Raw genomic sequence first — 20537 nt, 5'->3', positions numbered from 1 at the left:
CTTCACTGGGACTGAAGGGAGGGACCATTTGTTTGAGCTTTAAGAGATTGCAACAAAAAGTAGCAATTTTAAGATCAAAATACAGATAGCCTAGTGTGGGAGGGGGAGGGGGGGGGGTTGCATTGAGACATGCATGTATGGGATATTTTTTCTTAAAAGGGTTTAAGATGGAGGGGGAAGGTTACAATCTAAAATTCCAATTTTGGGTGTGGTTTGGCTCTTATTTTAGCCTAAAGTGGACTTGTTTTAATTTACTATCTAGGGCTGCTATTTATACATTATACAAATGTTATATATACACATTTAGAAATGAGAGCACAGATGGCAGTCCAGTATTAATAATGGAAGAATCCATACCTGTGATCCAAAGTGAGAAGAGTTCAGCTAGCTCATTCTTAAAATCATCCCCAAAATGGTAATGAGAATCTGGATAGGCCTTGCAGAAAATCGCAAAGACAGCTTGAGCTAAGCAACTCGGATATTCCTAATAATAAAACAAAAATCAGATATATTGATAGAATAATGCAAATTTTCAGGTCACCTGGCTTGATCACATAAGTGCTGAATGGAGACTTGAAAATTGGGAGAGGCATTAGATATGATTTTAGCCTTACACCTGCTCACAGTTCGTTGTTAAGCTGCATTTCATGTTCTACAGTTTTTCATGCATTGCATTTTAAGGCCCCAAGATCATGCAAAATATTGATACTAATTGTCTTTTCTCCTTACAGAGTTAACTTTGAATAGAAGTTCCATGTGCAAAGCAGCTCTGGGGACAAGCTTTGCCTTAAAGAATCCCTACAGTGCAGAAGGAGGCCATTTGGTCCATGAAGTCTACACTGGCCCTTGGAAAGAGACCCTACGATGATCCTGGAGCAATAAAAGCTTTGTTTGTTGTTGGAATGCTCACAATACCTTTTTAGCACGGGGTAGGCATGTTTTAAATGTCCCCTAATAGTTTATTCTTGCCAACTAAGTCATTAGAACATGAATTATAAAGGAATCATTTGCAGGATATTGAGTGAACAAGAACAAGTGAAAAAGAGGCCAGAGAAAGAGTTCTACCACTAGCAATTTTTTCCACAGAAGCTCATGGATCCACAAGGGCAGCACAGTGGCACAGTAGTTAGCACTGCTACCTCACAGCGCCAGGGACCCAGGTTCAATTCCAGCCTTGGGTGTTGCTCTATGTGGGGTTTACACATTCTCCCCGTGTCTGCGTGTGGTTCGTCCGGGCGCTCTGGTTTCCTCCCATCGTCCAAAGATGTGCAGGTTAGGTGGGCTTACGGGGTTACTTGGATAGGGCAGGGGTGCGGACCTAAATGGGGTGTTCTTTCAGAAGGCCGGTGCACACTCGATAGGCCAAATGGCCTCCTTCTGTACCGTATGAATTCTATGAAAAGGGAGTCTATGAAAGGTGACTGGGTGAAATCTACATAATCTCACGGCTGGTAGCAAGTGAACATAAAATTAATGTTAGGGTACTTAATGGCGGACATGGTATACAACGATAGAGTGTATCTCAGGGAACTCTGGAGATAGTTAAGTCACACTTTCATTAAACCAACCCAATGGTTTGCCATACCTATCAATAGCATCCACAGGCTCTGGGCCAACCTTGAGGAGTTCTGTTTGCCATAATGACAATTGCTATCAACTTGTAACATAGGCATGATATTCCCATAAACTATGAAGATAAATTCAGTCCTTAACAGTTGTACCTTATTACAGGCATTCTGTACTGTTAACCTAAGGGGAAAGCACCCTAAAGTTCTAGAAAGATATGTCTTCTTCAGTTCAAACAAAGCTCTAACAAAGGTCTGTGTTTTGTGCACTTCTTTGCTTACCCACTTTGGGTTTCCTCTCTTTGTACTTCTTTCTGCCATTACCCTCCTCACCCCCACTTCGCGCCCCCCCCCCTCATCCCACCTCCCCATACCCTTGCGCCACTGCCTCCTAACCCTACACTAACCTCATTAAAAGTAACCAAGAGTTTGAAATGCTTGTTCATCCTTTGTAACTAATTTTGCCATTCTATGTGACCACTTATTCTACCTACAACATGATCTTCCAGATCCTCTCCCCAGACGTACATTCCCTACATAAGGCATTCCCTGCACGGAGAACTCATAGAAATTAAATAAATTAGCTGAACCAGGAAATTTGTGCATAGTCAGCAAGCTACATTTCTGGCTGGATCTGCATTAAAACTTCGCCATTTTAAATTAAACTTCACCAAACACCACATTGACTATTGAAAGCACTGATAGAAATCAGTGACAGCGTTACTTGGCTTTAGTTTCACAATTTTAAATTAGTATTTTACAATGTGGAATTCTGCCCATGGCCAGGATTTTGTGCTGGCCAAGCAGGCACGCAGTATCCACGAAAGGTTTGAAATGGGGCGCAATTACATCGGGAAGGCATCCCAATGTAATTGAGCTGCCTCACAATATTTTGGTTGGCGGGTGCATGTGGAAGTCAGAACCGCGCCCGCCAACAGTTAAAGGGTTAATTAAACTCATTTAAAGAGTAATTGACAGCAAATTTGAGTGGCCCTGCGTGCATGGGTCAATCAGCCAGGTGACCTTCACGCTTTTCATTAATTCTACATCCAGAGCAAGATAAAAGGCCCACGGGATGTAGTAAGAGGAGGAGTTTTTCTGTGGGTTGTTTAGACTTGGTATAGAGAACGCTTTTGGCATTATTTTGGTGTTTTGGTGAGCTCCCTTATTTTTAAGCGTTTGCAGAGGCTTTCTGCAGAAGGGCTCCTGCAATGCAGAAACCTCTGCAACCATCTGGACAAACGTGGGAATTATGTACTCTGCTGGAGGGTCTGCCTCAGAAGGGAAGGAGAAGGCCAGAAGAGAGAGGAGGCCAGCAGCCCACAGGAACCGTCCCCAAATTAACCTAGAGGCAAAGCCAGAGGGATGGAGGGCCAAGAGGAATTGCAAGGCATAAGGGTCTAGAGAAGGGCCATTAGCCGTGGGTAGAGAGTGAAGGCAGAACCATGCTCCATTGACATGTCAGAGGTTCAATGCCAAGAAGGCTCTATCTCTCCAGGGACACCATCACCTCTATCCAGAAATTGTCCATTTGTGGAGGTGACCAATCTGTGCCAGTGGCTCTGATGGTGTCAGTGGCCCTGAACTACCTCCAGTTATTTCCAGGGGCCAGTGGGAGATCTATGCAATGTCTCATAAACTGCTGCCCACAGTTGCATCAAGCTGGTCACTGATGTACTTTTCCGGAGGGTCAACACCTTCATTCACTCCAGGACCAATGAGGCCAGCCTTGCAGAACGAGCCAGAGGCTTTGCGGCAATTGCAGGATTTCCCCGATTTCCCCAAAGCCATTGACTCCACTCAGTTGAGTTCTTTTATCAATAGAAAGTGCTTCCACTCCTTAAGTGTCTAGCTTGTTTGTGACCAGGTATCCAGCAAGCTCCCATAATGCCTACATCCTGCGTCTACTCTTTGGTGCCAAGGCTGTACATTGCTCTGGCACGCTTAGATGACCAGCTGCTGGGGAACAAAGGCTATCTGCTGAAAGGTGACTGATAATGCTGCTGACTCATCTAAGGACTACAACTGAGTAGAGCTACAACTGGAGCCACCAAGACAATAATTGAGTGGACCATAGGCCTATTCAAGATGAGGTTATGCTGCTTGGATCATTCACTGCAATACCCTCCTGAATGTGGCTCCCATGGTGCTGTCGTCTGCTGCGCCCGACAAAAATCTTGCACTCTCAAGGGGGCATCCATTGGAGGATGAGGACAGCAATGCTATGCAAAGGTCACAGAGGATGATTCAGCTGCTGAGGAGGAGCCTGAAGAGCCTCAGGGTGAGGAGTAAGAACCTGAAGTGAGGATGCTTATGGAAGGCAGGGAGACGAGGGAGGTCTTAATTCAAAGGACTTTCAGTTTGGAATCCAAAGCAAGGAGTCAAGGTGATAGCAAGGGATTTGGCACAGTAGTTAGCACTGCTGCCTCACAGCACCAGGGACCCGGATTCAATTTCGACCTCAGGAAACTATCTGTGTGGAGTTTGCACTTTCTCCCCATGTCTGCATGGGTTTCCTCCGGGTGCTCCACTAGACAATGACAGCACTACAACTGAGGTTGTGTATCAAAAAAAAATCAGTTTTCATAGCAGCTCCCTAAGGCTCTTGAGCACACACTTCCAGCTTTCATGGAGTTCCATTTGAACCATCTGCCCGCACCCTTACTGGGCCTGGTGCCGACCCTCGTCCTGGGTCCGCCAGCACCGCTGAGCCTGCCTCAGTGCATGCTTCACACTGGCTGGCAGTTAATTGGTCAGCCAGTGTGAAATTGATGTCGGGTGCCGATTGCGGGTGGGAGGGGATTTTCACATCCACATTTATCTGTGACAAAGTTTAATGGTTTACCCCAGGTCACAGGTCAGCAGGACATGGATTCTATGCAAAATAGTGAGTTCCATATCTTATCTCAGCTAGGGAAAAACTCAAAAGGAAATAAGCACATTTTCTACAAGGGAAGTTAATAAAACGCAAAGTGCTATTTTGCAATTTCAAGAACAGTATTGTCGTGGAAGCGGAGAGAGAAGAAGAAGAAAACTTGTAGCATTGCAAAGAGAAACACAGGCTTCCAAAGAGACAAAGTTTGTTGTATAAATAGTTCGAAAAATTATTATTCTGTGGAAGCTCCAGATAAATTTTGATTTTAATCATATTCGTGTGGAAATAAAGAAGTGGGTAACAAGGAACTCCTTTGTAACCTCCAAAAAGGTGTTAAATGTAGCATGATATCAGATGATATTCGACAGAATTCATTGTAGATCATTCACCAGGTCTTAATCAGAACAGTCGTTTTTCGCTTGGCCACAAATATAGTATTAGCGTGCTGTTAAAGTGTTTGAGGTTTGTGAAAATAATAGATTGGTATCCAGAAGACAAGGAAGCAAGAATGTTTTTCACTCGTTACTTTCTCTGCTATATTAACATCCCCTCTGATTCATAGTCCATTTCCCTTCCTTGATCCGTCCAACTTTTGATTAAATGTCACAAATGTGAACTGGAAAATTTGCAAGTTCAATTATTTTTTATTCCATTCTGGTAAGAACATTTCATGGATAATCATTACAGTCACTAAATCTTACTGAGATTAAAATAACAGATTGATTCAGTGTGTTGAACTTACATATAGCAAAGCTGTGGTTTCTTGCACTGAAACCCAAGAGGCCAAGCAATCGACCAGAGAACAAAAATCCAGGAATTACAGCTAGCTACATATTTGGAGTCTGTTGAATGGATATAAATTGAAAAGAAGTGTCTTTGTTGCTAAGCAGTGATACATGTCTGTTTCTTGTACTTAGAACTGCAGTGTTGATGTGAGGTGTGTTTTGAGCTTTGAATCTGATCTTGTGCCAAACATTTTAAGCAATGGTATCTGTTTACAATCCCGCAGAAACCCACACCGTTTACATTTCTAATCTTCCACAGTTCAGTTAGTCATAAAGTCCTTGGGCAAATCAAAGAAGATTGCGCATTAGCAGAAATGAAGTGACACGTAGGCCGGGATTCTCCAAACCCCTCCCCCCCCCCCCGCCGGGTTGGAGAATCGCCGGGAGGAGGCGCGAGTCCCGTCCACTGCCCCAACGCCGGCTGCCCTAACTCCGGCGCCATTTTTCTGGCGGCGGCAGGATTCCCGGGGGGGGGGGGGGGGCACAGTGGCCTGACCCAGCCCAAGATCGGGGCCCACCGATCTGCAGGAGGACTTGTTCCGGAGGGGGACTTCTTTCCTCCGCCCCGTAGGACTCCGCCATATTGGCCGGGGGCCGGCGCGGAGAAGAGAGCAACCCCCCCCCCCCCGCATGCGCGGAAATATGCCGGCTGGTCCACACATGCACTAGATCACGCCGGCAGTTCCATGCATGCGCAAACTCGCGCCGTCCCTTCGGCGCCGGCTGGAGCGACGCCAACCACTCCTGCGTCCACCTAGCCCCCAAAAGTTCAGAGAATTCCGTACTTTCAGGGGCTGGTGACGTCAGAGTGGTTGGCACTGGTTTATCCGCCGGCGTGGGGGTTTAGTCCCCAAAAGGGAGAATCCCAATATAAAACATAGAAGATTGGTAAGACATGAATTTCTTAATGGTTAAGTCAGAAACAGCACTAGCATAGGCCTGCAAACAGAACATTCATATCCATGGAAAGGTTATAAAATTACATAATATTTACAGCATAGAAACAGTTCCTTCTGGCTTATTCCAGTGTTTATGCTGCACATGAGTTCCTTCCCACTCTCACCCCATCAGCAGATCCTCATGTGCTTATCCAGCTTTCCCTTAAATGCATTATTGCTTCAACAACACAATGTAAGAGTAAGTTCCCATGCTAACCACTCACTGGATAAAGAGGTTTCTCCTGAATTCCTATTGGGTTAATAACCATCTTAAACTTATGACCAGTGAAAACATCTTTTCTGCATCAAATTTGTATAGATTGTAAAGACCAATAAAAGCGCATCACAGATGCAAGAATGATGACGGTCAGAAACCATGGGTGGTATTTTACACAAACCCCCAGGAGCAGACTTGCAGATGGGCGAGGCAGCCATAAAATTGGGTGGGATGGCAGTGGCACCATGCCCGTCGCCTACTACTACCACTGATATCATATTGGCAGCAGGGGAGGCATCATGTAATCTGCCTGTTCTTGGGCCAATGGAGGGCCTTAAGTGTCTAATTAATGGCTGCTTAAGGGCGTCCTCCCACTGCCATTGGTATTTTCCCAGTGATGGGGTGTGGAGAGACCTTGTGGCAAAGCTGTCTGGTGCAACCTGAAGGCTGGGATCCTTCCTGATTTGGCATCCTTGATCCAATAGAGGCTTCCCTAAAAGTACTCCTGTCCACCCCTGGATGTTAACCTTGCCCTCGCAAACCTATTTCCCACCTCCATGCTTGGCTTCAGCTAAATCTCTGACTTAGCTGGCATCTGGTTCCATGGCTACAGTCAAGCAGTGGCTACTACACCCAGAGACACTGCTGTGACAAGAATGCTGCTGGCCAGAAGACTAATCAGCAACTCCTGGAGCCGGAACTTCCTCCCAGCTATGGGCGAGAAGCCAGTCCTGTGGCCACCACCTCGGCATAAAATCCAATCCTATAAAATTCAAACGCCTTTAAATTTGTTAGCATATGAACGTGCACCTCTGGTAGAAAATATATGTAAGGCGTGTAAATTAGAGGGAGGTCACTATTTGGCGTTACCCAGCACTCAGCCCATAGTCATAGAGTCATAGATGTGTACAGCATGGGAACAGGCCCTTTGGGCCCAGCTTGTCCATTCCGCCCAGTTTCTATCATTAACCTAGTCCCACTTGCCCACATTTGGCCCATATCCCTCTATACCCAACTTGCCCATGTAACTGTCCAACTGCTTTTTAAAAAAATAATTTTTATTCAAACTTTTCACATATTATAAATAACAGAAAGGGAATATAGAAATCCCCCCCCCCCCCGCCCCTTTACACAAATAATAAAACAACAAAAGCAAAAGTGCATAAGTAAACAAATAAACGTTAATCAGTAAACAATAGTAAATCCCCAACCAAACACAAACATACCCCCCCTTTCCACCCCCCTTCCCTCTGCCCCCCTTCCCCCCGCTCCCCCTTTGCATCCCCCTTCCCCCACCCCCCCTTTCACCCGCCCCCCCCTTTGCGCACCCCTTCCCCGCCACCCCTTCCCCTGCCCCCCCACCTTTGTGCCCCCTTCCCCGCCCCCCTTTTCCCCCGCCCCCACTTTGCGCCCCCCTTCCCCCGCCCCCCCTTCCCTCCGCCCCCCCCCCCCCCCTTTGCACCCCCCTTCCCCCCCACAGGTTGCTGCTGTTGCTGGCCATCTCCTAACTCTCCGCCAGGAAGTTTAGGAACGGCTGTCACCGCCTGAAAAACCCTTGCACAGATCCCCTTGAGGCAAATTTCACCTTCTCCAATTTAATAAACCCTGCCATGTCGTTAATCCAGGATTCCACGCTTGGGGGCCTCGCAATCTTCCACTGAATCAGAATCCTTCGCCGGGCTACCAGGGAAGCAAAGACCAGGATACCGGCCTCTTTCGCCTCCTACACTTCCAGCTCATCTGACACCCCAAATATTGCGGGCCCCCAGCCTGGCTTAACCCTGGAATTCACTACCCTTAACACCGTCCTCGCTACGCCCCTCCAGAACTCCTCCAACGCTGGGCATGCCCAGAACATGTGGGTGTGGTTTGCTGGACTCCCCAAACACCTCACGCATCTGTCCTCACTCCCAAAAAACCGGCTCAGCCTTGCCCCGGTCATGTGCACCCTGTGCAGCACCTTAGTCCAACTGCTTTTTAAAGGACAGCCCATTCCATGCTCACCAGCCTCTGTGGGAAGACATTTCCCCTCTGGTCTCTTGTATCTCTCCCCTCTCACCTTAAACCTATGCCCTCTAGTTCTAGACCTTTAGAAAAAGATGTCAACTATCTACCTTATCTATGCTCCAAAAGCTTGTGTGGGAGAAAAGCGGGAGCGCCTCCCGACATTTTTCATGCCCTCCTGCTATTCTCCCCTCCCCCACGCCCGACCCACGCCACGAATCGCCGCTCGCCGTCTTTTACGGCGAGCGGTGATTCTCTGAGGCCGATGGGCCGAGCCTTCACGCCCGTTTCAACATGGCAGCAAACACACCTGCTCGCTGCCGTCGTTAAACGGGCGCCAGATGCCCGTTTGGGGCATCTGGGGGCCTGATTGGCACGGCAGTACCACGGCCGTGCCAAGGGGGCCATGCGTCCGTAATGGACGCACTCTTTTCCCTCCGCCACCCCGCAAGATCAAGCCGCCACATTTTGCGGGGCATCTGAGGGAAAAGACGCCAACTGCGCATGCGCAGGGTGGCGTTGTCCAACCTGCGCATGCGCGGCTGACGTCATCGGCCGTGTCAGCCGGCGTGACGCTTGACGTGCGGCCTTGACGACAGTCGTCAAGGCCATGCTGCCGTGACGCACGGGGCTGCGCTCCTAGCCCCGCCCGGGGGGGTGAATCAGCCCCGGACGTGGCCGTGAAGGCTGCCGTGGGTCACGGCCTGTCTCACGGCAGCCTTTTGCGGAGAATCTCGCCCTTAGACTCCTATGCTCCAGGGGAAAATGTCCCAGTCTATCCAGCCTCTCCTTATAACTCAGACCATCAAGTCCTGGTAGCAACCTCGTAAATCTCTTCTGCACTCTTTCTAGTTTAACAATATCCTACCTATAATAGGGTGACCAGAACTGAACACAGTACTGGGCGCAATTCTCCCAACGTGAGACAAAGTGCAGATGCCGGAGTGAAACCCGGAGTGTTTCACTCCAGGCGTCAGAGGCCGCTCCTCGCCCCCTATTCTCCCACCCCCAGGGGCTAGGAGCGGCGCCGCATAAACGACGCAGCCGGCGGCGCTTAAATGACGTCACCGGCGCATGCGCGGGTTGGCGCGGTTGCTGTCCTCCCCGCGGGCGCCCCGCAAGACATGGAGAATTGATCTTGTGGTGCGACGGAGGAAAAAGAGTGCGTCTTTTAGAGACGCCGGCCCGCCGATTGGTGGGCACCGATCGCGGGCCAGACCCCTACTGAGCACCCCCCTGGTGTTCGATCCTCCCTCTCCCCAACCACAGGCCGCACACACAGTGTTCGCGCGCTGTTCAAGCCGGCAGCGACCAGGTGTGGTTGGCGCCGGCGTGAACCGGTCGGATTGGGCAGACCGCTCGGCTCATCCGGGCCGGAGAATGGCCGCTCGACCGTTAGAAACAGCGAGCGGCGATTCTCCGAGCGGCCTGTCGTAAAACTCGGCATGCCATTTTGGGGGGGTTGGGAGAATCGCGTGCAGGTGCCAAGGCGGCGTGGCATGGGGGTCGGAGAATCACGGCCAGTGTTCCATGTGTGGTTTTCCTATATTCAATATTCTGACCAATAAAACCTAGCATACGGAATGCCTTCTTCACCATCCTGTCCACCTGTGACTCCACCTTCACGGAGCTATGAACCTGTACTCCTAGATCTCTTTGTACTGTAACTCTCCCCAACTCCCTACCATTAACTGATTTGATTTACCAAAATGCATCACCTCTATTTAGAGTGCCCAATTTCTTTTCCCAATTAAGGGGCAATTTAGCCTAGCCAATCCATGTAACCTGCACATCTTTGGGTTGTGAGGGTGAAACCCACGCAGACACGGGAAGAATGTGCAAACTCCACACGGATAGTATCCATGGGCCGGGATTTGAACCTGGGTGCTCAGTGCCATAGGTCTCAGTGCTAACCACTGTGCCACGTCATCCCAATCATCTCACATTTAACCAAATTAAACTCCATCTGCCATTCATTGGCCCATTTGGTCAAGATCCTGTTGCAATCTTATATAACCTTCTTCACTGTCCACTATGCCACCACTCTTGGTGACATTTGCAAACTTACCAACCATGCCTCCTACATTCTCATGCAAATCATTTACATATCTAACAAATAACAGTTGACCCAGCTCTGATCCCTGAGGCACACCGCTGGTGTAGCCACCGAAGTTGGCCATTCCCTCAATACAAAATGGAGGAACGCAAAGCTTGCAGGGTAAAATGGACAAAGTTTGCAGCACAAGCAGGCTGCAACAAGCCACTGTGTATTCTGTCTGCTAAGAGAGCAGACAGCACCGAAACGAACATTCCGCATACTAATGAGGCAATCTCCGGGACAGTTAGCATAGTAATGGAACGATCCCAGAGGCAATGGACACAAATAGGGAAGTGATTGCAACAGTGTATGTGAAACCAGACACCCCGGCACCAGCGGGGTTCGAAGACAAAGCACCTGAAGGCCCGCCCAGTAGCCGAGGGACAGCCTCAGTATTGGGGGGATTCAAACAAATCGATTGGGAAGAGACCCAATCGATCCCCAGCAGATAGAGGGTCCGCCCAAAAGGGCGCGAAGCCCTGGGACCTATAAAAGACAGGTCCCAAACTCAGTTCGTTCTTCTTGACCAGCCCTCCTCTCTTGACCAGCCCTCTCGACCAGCCTTTACCGAAGAAGACCTTGACCGAGAGAGAGGAGAGGTTCGGACAGCAGCCGCCAGCAAGTAAGTGTCTCACAACAATCGCTACCAGAGATAGACACTCCTGACCCCTTTTAACCCGTACCAACCTGAAGTCTGCGGACCCAGTGCAGAGCAAGAGGCCCTTGTCCCCTGATCCGGCAGTTCCTTATTCAGATAAGTATTGGTCTATTTAGTGGTAGGAATAGTTTATTCACCTTAGCGTGTGCATGAGTAGATTATAATTGTATTATAATAAACTCATTTGTTTGAACTTACTAATTGGTGTATGGTTTTATTGCTTTGAGCTTGACCTTGAAACTTGTGGCGGTATCTTAACGATACCTCGCGACTCCAAAGCTAAGTAACGAAACAGAGCCAAATTGAGTGTTAAGCACACTCACCCAGAACGAGCAACATTTAGTGGCGACATCCGACGAGACTCAATTAGAAGTGGCCCCCCCACTCCGAGAGAACCCAGAAATTTGAATTTGAAATCCAATTGGGAAAAGGAAAAACCACAAGTGTTCAAGCAGTTCAAACCAATACTCATAATTCGGAAGTGTGTTTTTGCATGCGTAACTAACAGGGTTGTAAGGTTAAACCGAGAGATTTTTGTTGCGACAAACTGTCGGGTGTTTTATAAGTCGGAGCATAGCGAAAGCCGTACCCGTATTTTATAAGCATTGCCTTATTATCCCTCGTTCCAAATTAAAAGAGAGCATAGGAGAAAAAGAAATGGCCATGCAGGCAATGGAACGCTTCATGAACCCAGAGCAGTTCGTGGTTGCAGCGACCAACAGTAGCAGAGTAGGTCAGTGTCCAGTGTGGGAGCTGGAACTCAGGAAGTACCTCAAAAGGAAAGGATGGTCCCTTTGGAGTGAATTTTGTGTGAATGAGGAGACAGGTCCAGGGAGTATAGGACATACTTGGTGGGAGAACCTGAGTGAAATTCACAAGAAAAGTATAGGTAAAGCACGTAAGCCGATGGCAATTGTGTCCTGCTTGGCACAATCGCGAGGCACAGAGGCGGTCGTCAGGACGCTCCGAGCAGAGTTAGAGGAGAAGAACTAAATGAGCAAAGTGGATGTCAGGGACATCGAAAAGGAGAATCTAGGTTTAAGGCAACAACTGGTAGATAAGGATAGAGAGGTGGATGATGCCAAGAGGGCACTTGTCTAGCCCATCTGAGCAGTTCCCAAGTTCAGTACGAAAAGGCCTATCAAGATGTGCAGCGTGCAGTCTTGGTAAGAGAAGAAGCAGAAAAGCAGGTAGAAACACTAAAGAAGCAGTGTAGCGACCTAAAGGCAGCTTTAAGGGCACTCCATGCTGCCACCACTGAGCAAAGGCAAAGCATCGTAGACCACGCGAAATGTAGGAAGCAGATTGCGCAGCTGCAATCTCTGCTTTCTGTGCAGAATGGGTTCCAAGAGACATTTGGGACATAATTAGATGAAGAAAATGCCCCAGATTGGCAGGAGTTGAGTGAAACCGCGCAGCGCTATGTTCAGGGAACATGTGCGCCAGCAGCGCAACACAAAAGGAAAGCGCCCCAACCCCCCACAGATCAGATAGCACCCGCACCTATGAACCCAGTCACCACCCAAAGAAAAGCAACGACAGAAGGCGCACCCGAGGTCACATACACCACCCCCTTAACTGTAACACAACTAAGGGATGCGTGTGAGAAAATCACCCCGTTCCTCCCCACTGCAGACCCCCACCAATTCTTCGCACGAGTGAAACAACAGGCGACCATGTACGGCCTGGATGAGCGACATCAAGTGAAGCTCACAGTTTTGAGTTTAGACTCATCAGTAGTAGCAGCCCTCCCCGACTCACAGAACATTGGAGGAGGCACCCTCAAAGAGATGCATACAGCTATTTTAGACGCGATAGGGTACAACAGAGGAGACCCAGTCGAAGGCCTAAATAAGTGTACGCAGAAAAGGACCGAGCACCCCACAGCATTCGCAGGAAGGCTGCGGATCCATTTGACTGCCGTTTTCAGTGATTTAGACCGCGCACATTTAACCCGAGATAATATGGTTAAATGGACCCGCACAATCATCTCCCACGCCACAGATGCAGGACAGAATGTCTGCTCCAATTATGACCCCTCAGAAGAGGCCCATAATGAAAAATGGGTATTGAAAAGATTGTCCTGCGCTTGGGAGCAATCTGTCCACGGCAAGGGAACAGTAAAGAACCCCGAAGAAGCTCAGGCTGCAGCAGATATCCAAGCAGTGAGAGCACACCAAAACCCCGCATGGGTAAATGAGGGAAAGAACAGCCCCCCGCAGAAGTCACAAGAATGTTATAACTGCGGACAGTTAGGGCATTTTGCTAGGGAATGCAACGCCCCGCAGAAATCTCAGAGAGGCCAGCAGACAGGCACTCTGACCAGAAACAAAGCAAAGCCAATCCATAGTATAGGGACGCAGTTAGGACAGACCAATGTGGACGGAACGGACTGACGGTGTTCGGGCTCCCCCACTTGGGTCTGTGACACCTTCTGGGACCAATCCGGAAGACCGGTGGTCACGGCGAAAATTCGGGGAAAGCCCATAGAATTACTTTGGGACACAGGAGGGTCCCGCATGACCATTAATTCCTCCACTACACCACAGGCAGACACGTGGCCCACTACAGCCTCAATAACCCTCAGCGGCGTTACAGGTCACTCACAGCAAGGACACATTACAGCCCCTGTATCAATCCAACTAGGGAATATCTCCACCAGACACCCCATTGTCTTAGTTAATCTGCCCCGCACAGCAGAACACATACTGGGCATTGACTTCATGAATGCCCACAGCCTGTCGTTCGACCTAGTAAATCAGTGTGTCTGGCGAATGGCAAAATCAGACAGAGCACCCGCAATGCTCACAGTAGGAGAGTATGCAAATAGGATTAGCGCAGTTGGCGACTATTGTTTTGACCCGACCACAGTTAGCACGGACAAACAGGTTAGGGCAGGGGTGGGCAAACTACGGCCTTTATGCGGCCAACCAAGATCAAGTCATTTAAAAAAAAAAAAAAAAAATTTTTTAAATTATTTTAAGGTTAATGGGGGGTGTTGGGTTACTGGTATAGGGTGGATACGTTGACTTGAGTAGGGTGATCATTGCTCGGCACAACATATGTTTCATGTGAAGTTTCTACTCTAAAATATTAATTAATAAAAATTAATTGCTTTTTTTTCTTTAAAAACCTTTTATTTTGGCTATTTTAAATATTAATTATTTTACTTAATATACTATGCGGCCCTTTAAAATTGTGAATTTCTGAATGTGGCCCTTGCACGGAAAAGTTTGCCCACCCCTGGGTTAGGGCAGTATTGAACAAGCACAGGACAGCATTTGCCAGTCACCGGCACGACTGCGGCAGAATGACTGGACAAGTTCAATTTACAGGACCTGACCCGAGACCACAGAGACAGTACCGATTTCTCCTAGAAGCAGAGGGAGAAATTGGAAAAGTTATAGAGAGCTTATTAGAGCAGGGTGTACTTAGGACAGTAGCCTCAACTAATAATGCACCTATTTGGCCAGTGAGGAAGCCCAACAGATCATGGCGTCTGGCCATTGATTATCGGGAACTCAATAAAGTAACCCCAGCAGTAGCCCCCACGGTAGCAACAAGTCCCGAGACCATGCTCAAGCAGGGACACCACTCCAAATATTTCACGGTATTAGACATTAGAAATGGCTTCTGGTCAATCCCATTGGCAAAGGCGTGCCAGTACAAATTTGCCTTCACATTTAAAGGACAGCAGTATACATGGACATGCCTCCCACAAGGATTCCACAATTCACCCTCCATTTTCCACCGACAGCTGGCAAATGGATTATGCAAATTTTCCCGACCCGAATGTCTGGTACAGTATGTGGACGACCTATTACTGCAGACAGACACCACGGCAGAGCACATCACGCTTCTGTCCGAGCTCCTGGAACTATTGCAAGACATTGGATGTAAGGTTAACCCCAGAAAGGCCCAAATATTGGAGAATAAAGTGATGTATTTGGGTAGTCATCACGCACGGCAAACGCAAGATCGAGTTCAAAAGAATTGACCCGATCGTCAAATTGCCCCTTCCCCAAAATGTTTCAGCCCTCCGGTCGTTTTTAGGACTGGTTGGGTATTGTCGGAACCATATCGATGGTTTTGCGACCAAGGCAGCCCCACTATCAGACCTCCTTAAGAAAGGAGACCCTTGGGAATGGCTTCCGCAGCATACAAAGGCTGTGGAAGAGTTAAAGAAAGCCCTTAGCGAGTTCCAGACCCACTCTCCCCCTATGCAATTGAGGTAGCTAGCACAGATCTGACCCTCTCGGCCGTGCTCCTTCAGGAACGGCACGAGCAGCTACGACCAGTGGCTTATGCCTCACGACTGTTAGACCCCATGGAGCAAGGTTTCTCAGCCTGCGAAAGGCACCTGCTCGCGGTATTCTGGGCAGTACAATACTTTTCTTACATTACCGGACTCAACCCCGTCACCATTTTGACCGAACACACCCGCACACAGTTACTTTTAGACGGACGACTGAAGGACGGTTCAGTGAGCCAGATAAGAGCAGCTAGATGAACACTTCTGTTACAGGGACTGGGCATAACAGTTAAATGGACCAAGACACACACATTTTTAGCGGACAACCTACAGTATCCAGGACTACCCCATGATTGCAAAATAGTAGCCCCCCTACACAACACAGGACCCTTCATTGCTAAAACGCCCCCCAGGAAGATAGGGAATTCAAGCCAGAGCCCCCAGCACACAGACACGTGTGCCCCCTTGAAACTCTATGTTCAGCCACAGTTTTAGATGGCGAACGCATGGCAGGATGCGGTATTTATGTAGAAGATGCGCAGGGACGCGCACTAGAGGAGATATCATTAAAGTTACCCGGACACTTAGGCATGCAAGCAGCAGAGCTCGCGGCCATAGCATACATAGTGGACCACCCAGATTCGTTCCCCAGCCCAGCAGACATATATTCGGACAGTCTATATGTATGTAACAGCCTCACAGACTTTCTACCCCTGTGGAGGACGAGAGGTTTTGTCTCCGCGGACGGGAAGCCCCTTCCATCAGCCCCATTACTCCGCCATATCCTAAAGAAGGCAAAGGATAGGAGGTATGGCATTATTACGGTTAGAAGCCACCATCGATCATCCCCCCCTGGAAATGTGAAAGCCGACGCACTGGCTAAAGCAGATTCCAGGCGAGGTCATTTTTGGACACCACCAGCTAGCGCCCCTGTGAGTTCAGTTCAGGTCTCACAGACAGACATAGAAGATTTGGTACAGGCGCAGAAGCAGGACGCAAATCTCCGGGAGATTTTAAAAGGAAACTTTGTGGCCCAGTACGACAAATTCAAACACGCTTTGACCACACATGAGGGTGTGATTATCAAAGACAAATTGTATGTGGTTCCTGAGAAAGACAGGAATCAAATGATTGCCTTGTTCCATGATGGTCATGGACACCAAGGGATCGACCCTACCACAGCCCACCTTACACAACTCTGTTGGTGGCCCAATTTAAGAGACGATGTCACACACTACATTGAGAACTGTTTAATTTGTGTGCAGAATAACCCAGAAAGGTCTTCAAGGAAGGCACAACTCAGCCACACTCGCCCCGTTAATGGCCCCTGGACTAACCTCCAGATCGATTTTATAGGTCAATTGCCCCCTTGCAGGAATGGCTATAAATATGTTCTGGTGGGCATAGACACGTTTACGAAATGGGTAGAGGCATTCCCATCTCATACAAACACAGCAAAGACAGCCGCAAAGATCCTGACCCACCACATTTTTACTAGATGGGGACTCCTGAGAAGTATTGAATCAGATCAGGGATCTCATTTTACAGGACGGGTCATGAAGAACGTCCTGACCATATTCGGCATCAAACAAAATTTCCACATTGCGTACCACCCCCAGTCAAGCGGAATAGTGGAACGCATGAATCGGACTCTAAAATCGACCCTTAGAAAGATGGTACAGGAGAACAATTCAACTTGGGATTCAGTACTCCCATTTGCACTAATGTTTATAAGAAACACTGTTTCAGCATCAACAGGTTTCAACCCACGCACACTCATGACCGGACGCCCTATGAAAGGTTCAGAATTCCTTTTAGGACTCGACATGACCAGCCCAGAAGTGACGGCCCTCACACATGAGAAAGCAGTAAAACAATTAGTTGCAACTGTAAGGTCGGCTCAGCTAGCAGCCGCAGTAAAATTGGGTAAAAGGCGGCAACAGAGCAAGGCCTGTTTCAACAAAAATGTCCATACCACAGAATTTCAGGTTGGGCAACAAGTAATGTTATCTGTGTATAACCCCAGCACGTTTTTGGCCCCAAAATTTTCCGGCCCGTACTCAATTTCGGACAAAAGCAGCCCGTCAGTATATAGGATAAAGTACCCCAACGGTAAGACTGCGTGGTTCCATATTAACCAGTTAAAGGCTTATGGAACACAGTCAAACCACTCGCACCATGTCCAGCTAGACGCAGCAGAACACCTCGCCCCGCCGACAAGAGACACATTTCCACCCTCCCCCTCACAGACCAGTTCCTCATCGGACTCGACCTCTACTCCGCCCACCGACGTTAGGACACGCCCCAGAACGCCCATAAGCTGCCACAGCAGAGACAGCGACTGTGACTTGGATGAGAGCCACAGCACGCCTCTCTACTGCCCTGATTCCACAGACACCACACACACCACCTACAACACCGACTACAGTGATTTAGAGATCACTTACATTAAAAATCCAAACCCACACCCAAACCCACTGCCCAACTATGATGACCCCGACAACGTTCCTCACATTTAGACCCCACGATTTGGCACAGGGACAATTCATGGAGACTTGTCCGCAATGACGAGAGTGACCCCCGGTCACACAATGCAAAAATTGCATGCCTGATCCATACAAGGGTATGGGATCCGGGAGAAGAGGATGACTTGATGTCTGACTCCCGACACGGCAACCCCTTTGCGAACCTGTTCGCAGAGGATAATGAATGAGGTGTCCAGATGATGAAGTATAAGGAACCGCTTGAGAGAAGCGCTGTCCTTTCTGATGGAACCTGCAGTATGTTTAATGTTTGTTTGTTCTATGTTTATCTTTCATTCAGCTCAGAACGCCTAGGAGGATTGGCTACAAGACTTTCAGCTGAAAAGTTTGTGACCATCTCACATCCCCCCGCCATATCAGTTGAAATGTCTTCTGCTGAATCGATCAATGTTCACGACTTGTCTTCTGTTTACAGATGTTTGTTTTCACATGCCCGCTCATAACTGCTCTTCTGTTCGGAGGACAGAAGAGACAACCACCATGATGACTACATTCTTGCCCGTTCGTTTCAGGTCGCTCAGGCAGTGGAGAAACGGCATTGAGGACCCGCCCTGTCTGAGGACCACCCCTCTGGTCAGCTAAGCCTGGGTACAGCACAGCACGCTCTACCCGGGGATCCCATTCAACTCTTACCCGTCGCGGCCCATACGCAACTCATTCGACCTTTCTCATTTCTAAAGCTTGGTTTCATTTTGTTTTAGGTAGCCCTTCGGCCGCCACTCCATATGCTATTTACATCCAGGAACATTTTGGGATGGTAAATTGCAACACTCTGCGAGACGGCTCGCACTGGTTTAATAGATAAGTATATGTCTGGCCCTAAATCCGCTTTTGAAAAAATGAGAAAGTCACATGGAGGTGACCATCATAAAGGGAAATTTGGAACAAGAGGACAGATATACTTAAAGTCAAGATATTAAGCTGAACACTGACAGATAATATGCTTGATTCCATAGCTTTCGGACGTTCGAGAGAGGAACCGAAGCAACAGCACAGCAAGATCCCAGGAAGGAAAGAAAAGAGAAGAGAAGAGAGAAGATGAAGAGCACTCCAATTGCTATGTTTTTAGCTTTTGTGGCATCTGCGTGGTTGCGCGTGGACGCGAACCCCCTTTCCCCCAGTACAACGTTTGCTAACTTCTCCCAAACCCAGACCACCCCCAGCCCCGACCTGGTGTACCAGATTTCTGACATGGTACACCTTGTCGTACGTTATAGAATCACTTTTAGCAATAGCGATCATCTGCATTATAGTCCAAACCTCAGGATGAGGAAATGGAGAAGGAGAGCCTACCACTCTCGTGCCTCAACAGTACATAGAGTGAGATCCCCTATTTTTGGATTCCACCAGTCCCTCGAACCCCTGGAAATGTAATCAAGTATTTATTTTTACACTCGATGCCGTCGTGAAATAAAGAAATTCTTTCTATTAATTATGTACCTCTGCACTCGACTGCCGAGTCAGAGAGAATGAAATGTAATGATGCTGCTGTGTGAATGATTAAGGATTTAGATGTTGTAGAATGTTTAAATATAAGATGAGAGTAGTTTATTAAGGATAGTTAGAGGTTCCCGATTCCAATTGATAATGTGTGTCCCCTTTGACATAGCGCCAATCAGAAATTGTTAGTTAAAATTTTTTTGCCATAATTGAGGAAAGGATAGAAGTCATGGAACTTGCTGAGGTCAGGGAACCCAAAGACACCAACCTTGGGTGATCCTTCATGATTTCTCATGAGGATCACAAGGAGGGAGTGTAGCCAAATTGAGTGTTAAGCACACTCACCCAGAACGAGCAACACTGGTCACAGGCCTACAGTCTGAAAAACAACCCTCCACAACCACCCTCTGGCTTCGGTCGTCAAGCCAATTTTGTATCCAATTGGCTACCTCACCCTGGATTCCATGAGATTTAACCTTTTGTAACAACCTACCATGCGGAACATTATCAAAGGCCTTGCTAAAGCCAATGTAGACAACGTCGACCGCACTGCCCTCATCTACCTTTAAAAAACTCAATCAAATTCGTGAGCAATGACTTTCCCCTTACAAAGCCATGCTGACTTTCCCTAAAGGCCCTTGCCTTTCTAAATGCCTGTCGATCCTGTCCCTAAGAATATCTTGCAACAATTTACCCACTGCAGAAGTAAGGGTCATCAGTCTGTAGTTCCCAGGCTTATCTCTACAGCCTTTCTTAAACAAGGGCACAACATTTGCTATCCTCCAATCGTCAGACACCTCTCCTGTGGCTGTCGGTGATTCAAATATCTCAGCCAGGGGGCCGGCAATTTCCTCCCTAGCCTCCCACAACCTCCTGTGATACATTTCATCAGATCAAAGGGAATTTATCTATCTTGATGCACTTTAATACCTCCAGCACCTCCTTCTCTGGAATATGTACACTCCTCAAGACATCACTTTTTATTTCCCCAATTTGCCTAACATTAGTGCCTTTCTCAACAGTAAATACTGGCGAGAAATATTCATTTAGGACCTCTCCCATCCCTTGTGGATCCGCACATAGATTACCTTGTTTATCCTTAAGAAGCCCTACCCTCTCCTCGTCACTCTTTTGCCCTTTATGAGTCTGTAAAAGCTCTTTG

The 20537-nt window shown here is 48.1% G+C and overlaps 1 protein-coding gene across 1 annotated transcript in view; it reads right to left on the bottom strand.

Annotated features, from left to right (window-relative positions):
- Positions 1-20537, bottom strand: part of LOC119974891 (protein FAM227B-like) — a 396828-nt gene that overhangs the window by 303053 nt on the left and 73238 nt on the right. Inside the window, exon 9 of the mRNA XM_038814226.1 lies at positions 358-484. Coding sequence (XP_038670154.1) covers positions 358-484 — 127 coding nt within the window. The remainder of the gene's footprint in view (positions 1-357; positions 485-20537) is intronic.

Source organism: Scyliorhinus canicula, chromosome 12, assembly GCF_902713615.1.
Source record: "Scyliorhinus canicula chromosome 12, sScyCan1.1, whole genome shotgun sequence".
Taxonomy (NCBI): Eukaryota; Metazoa; Chordata; class Chondrichthyes; order Carcharhiniformes; family Scyliorhinidae; genus Scyliorhinus; species Scyliorhinus canicula.
This window is presented reverse-complemented; position numbering and strand designations above follow the sequence as displayed.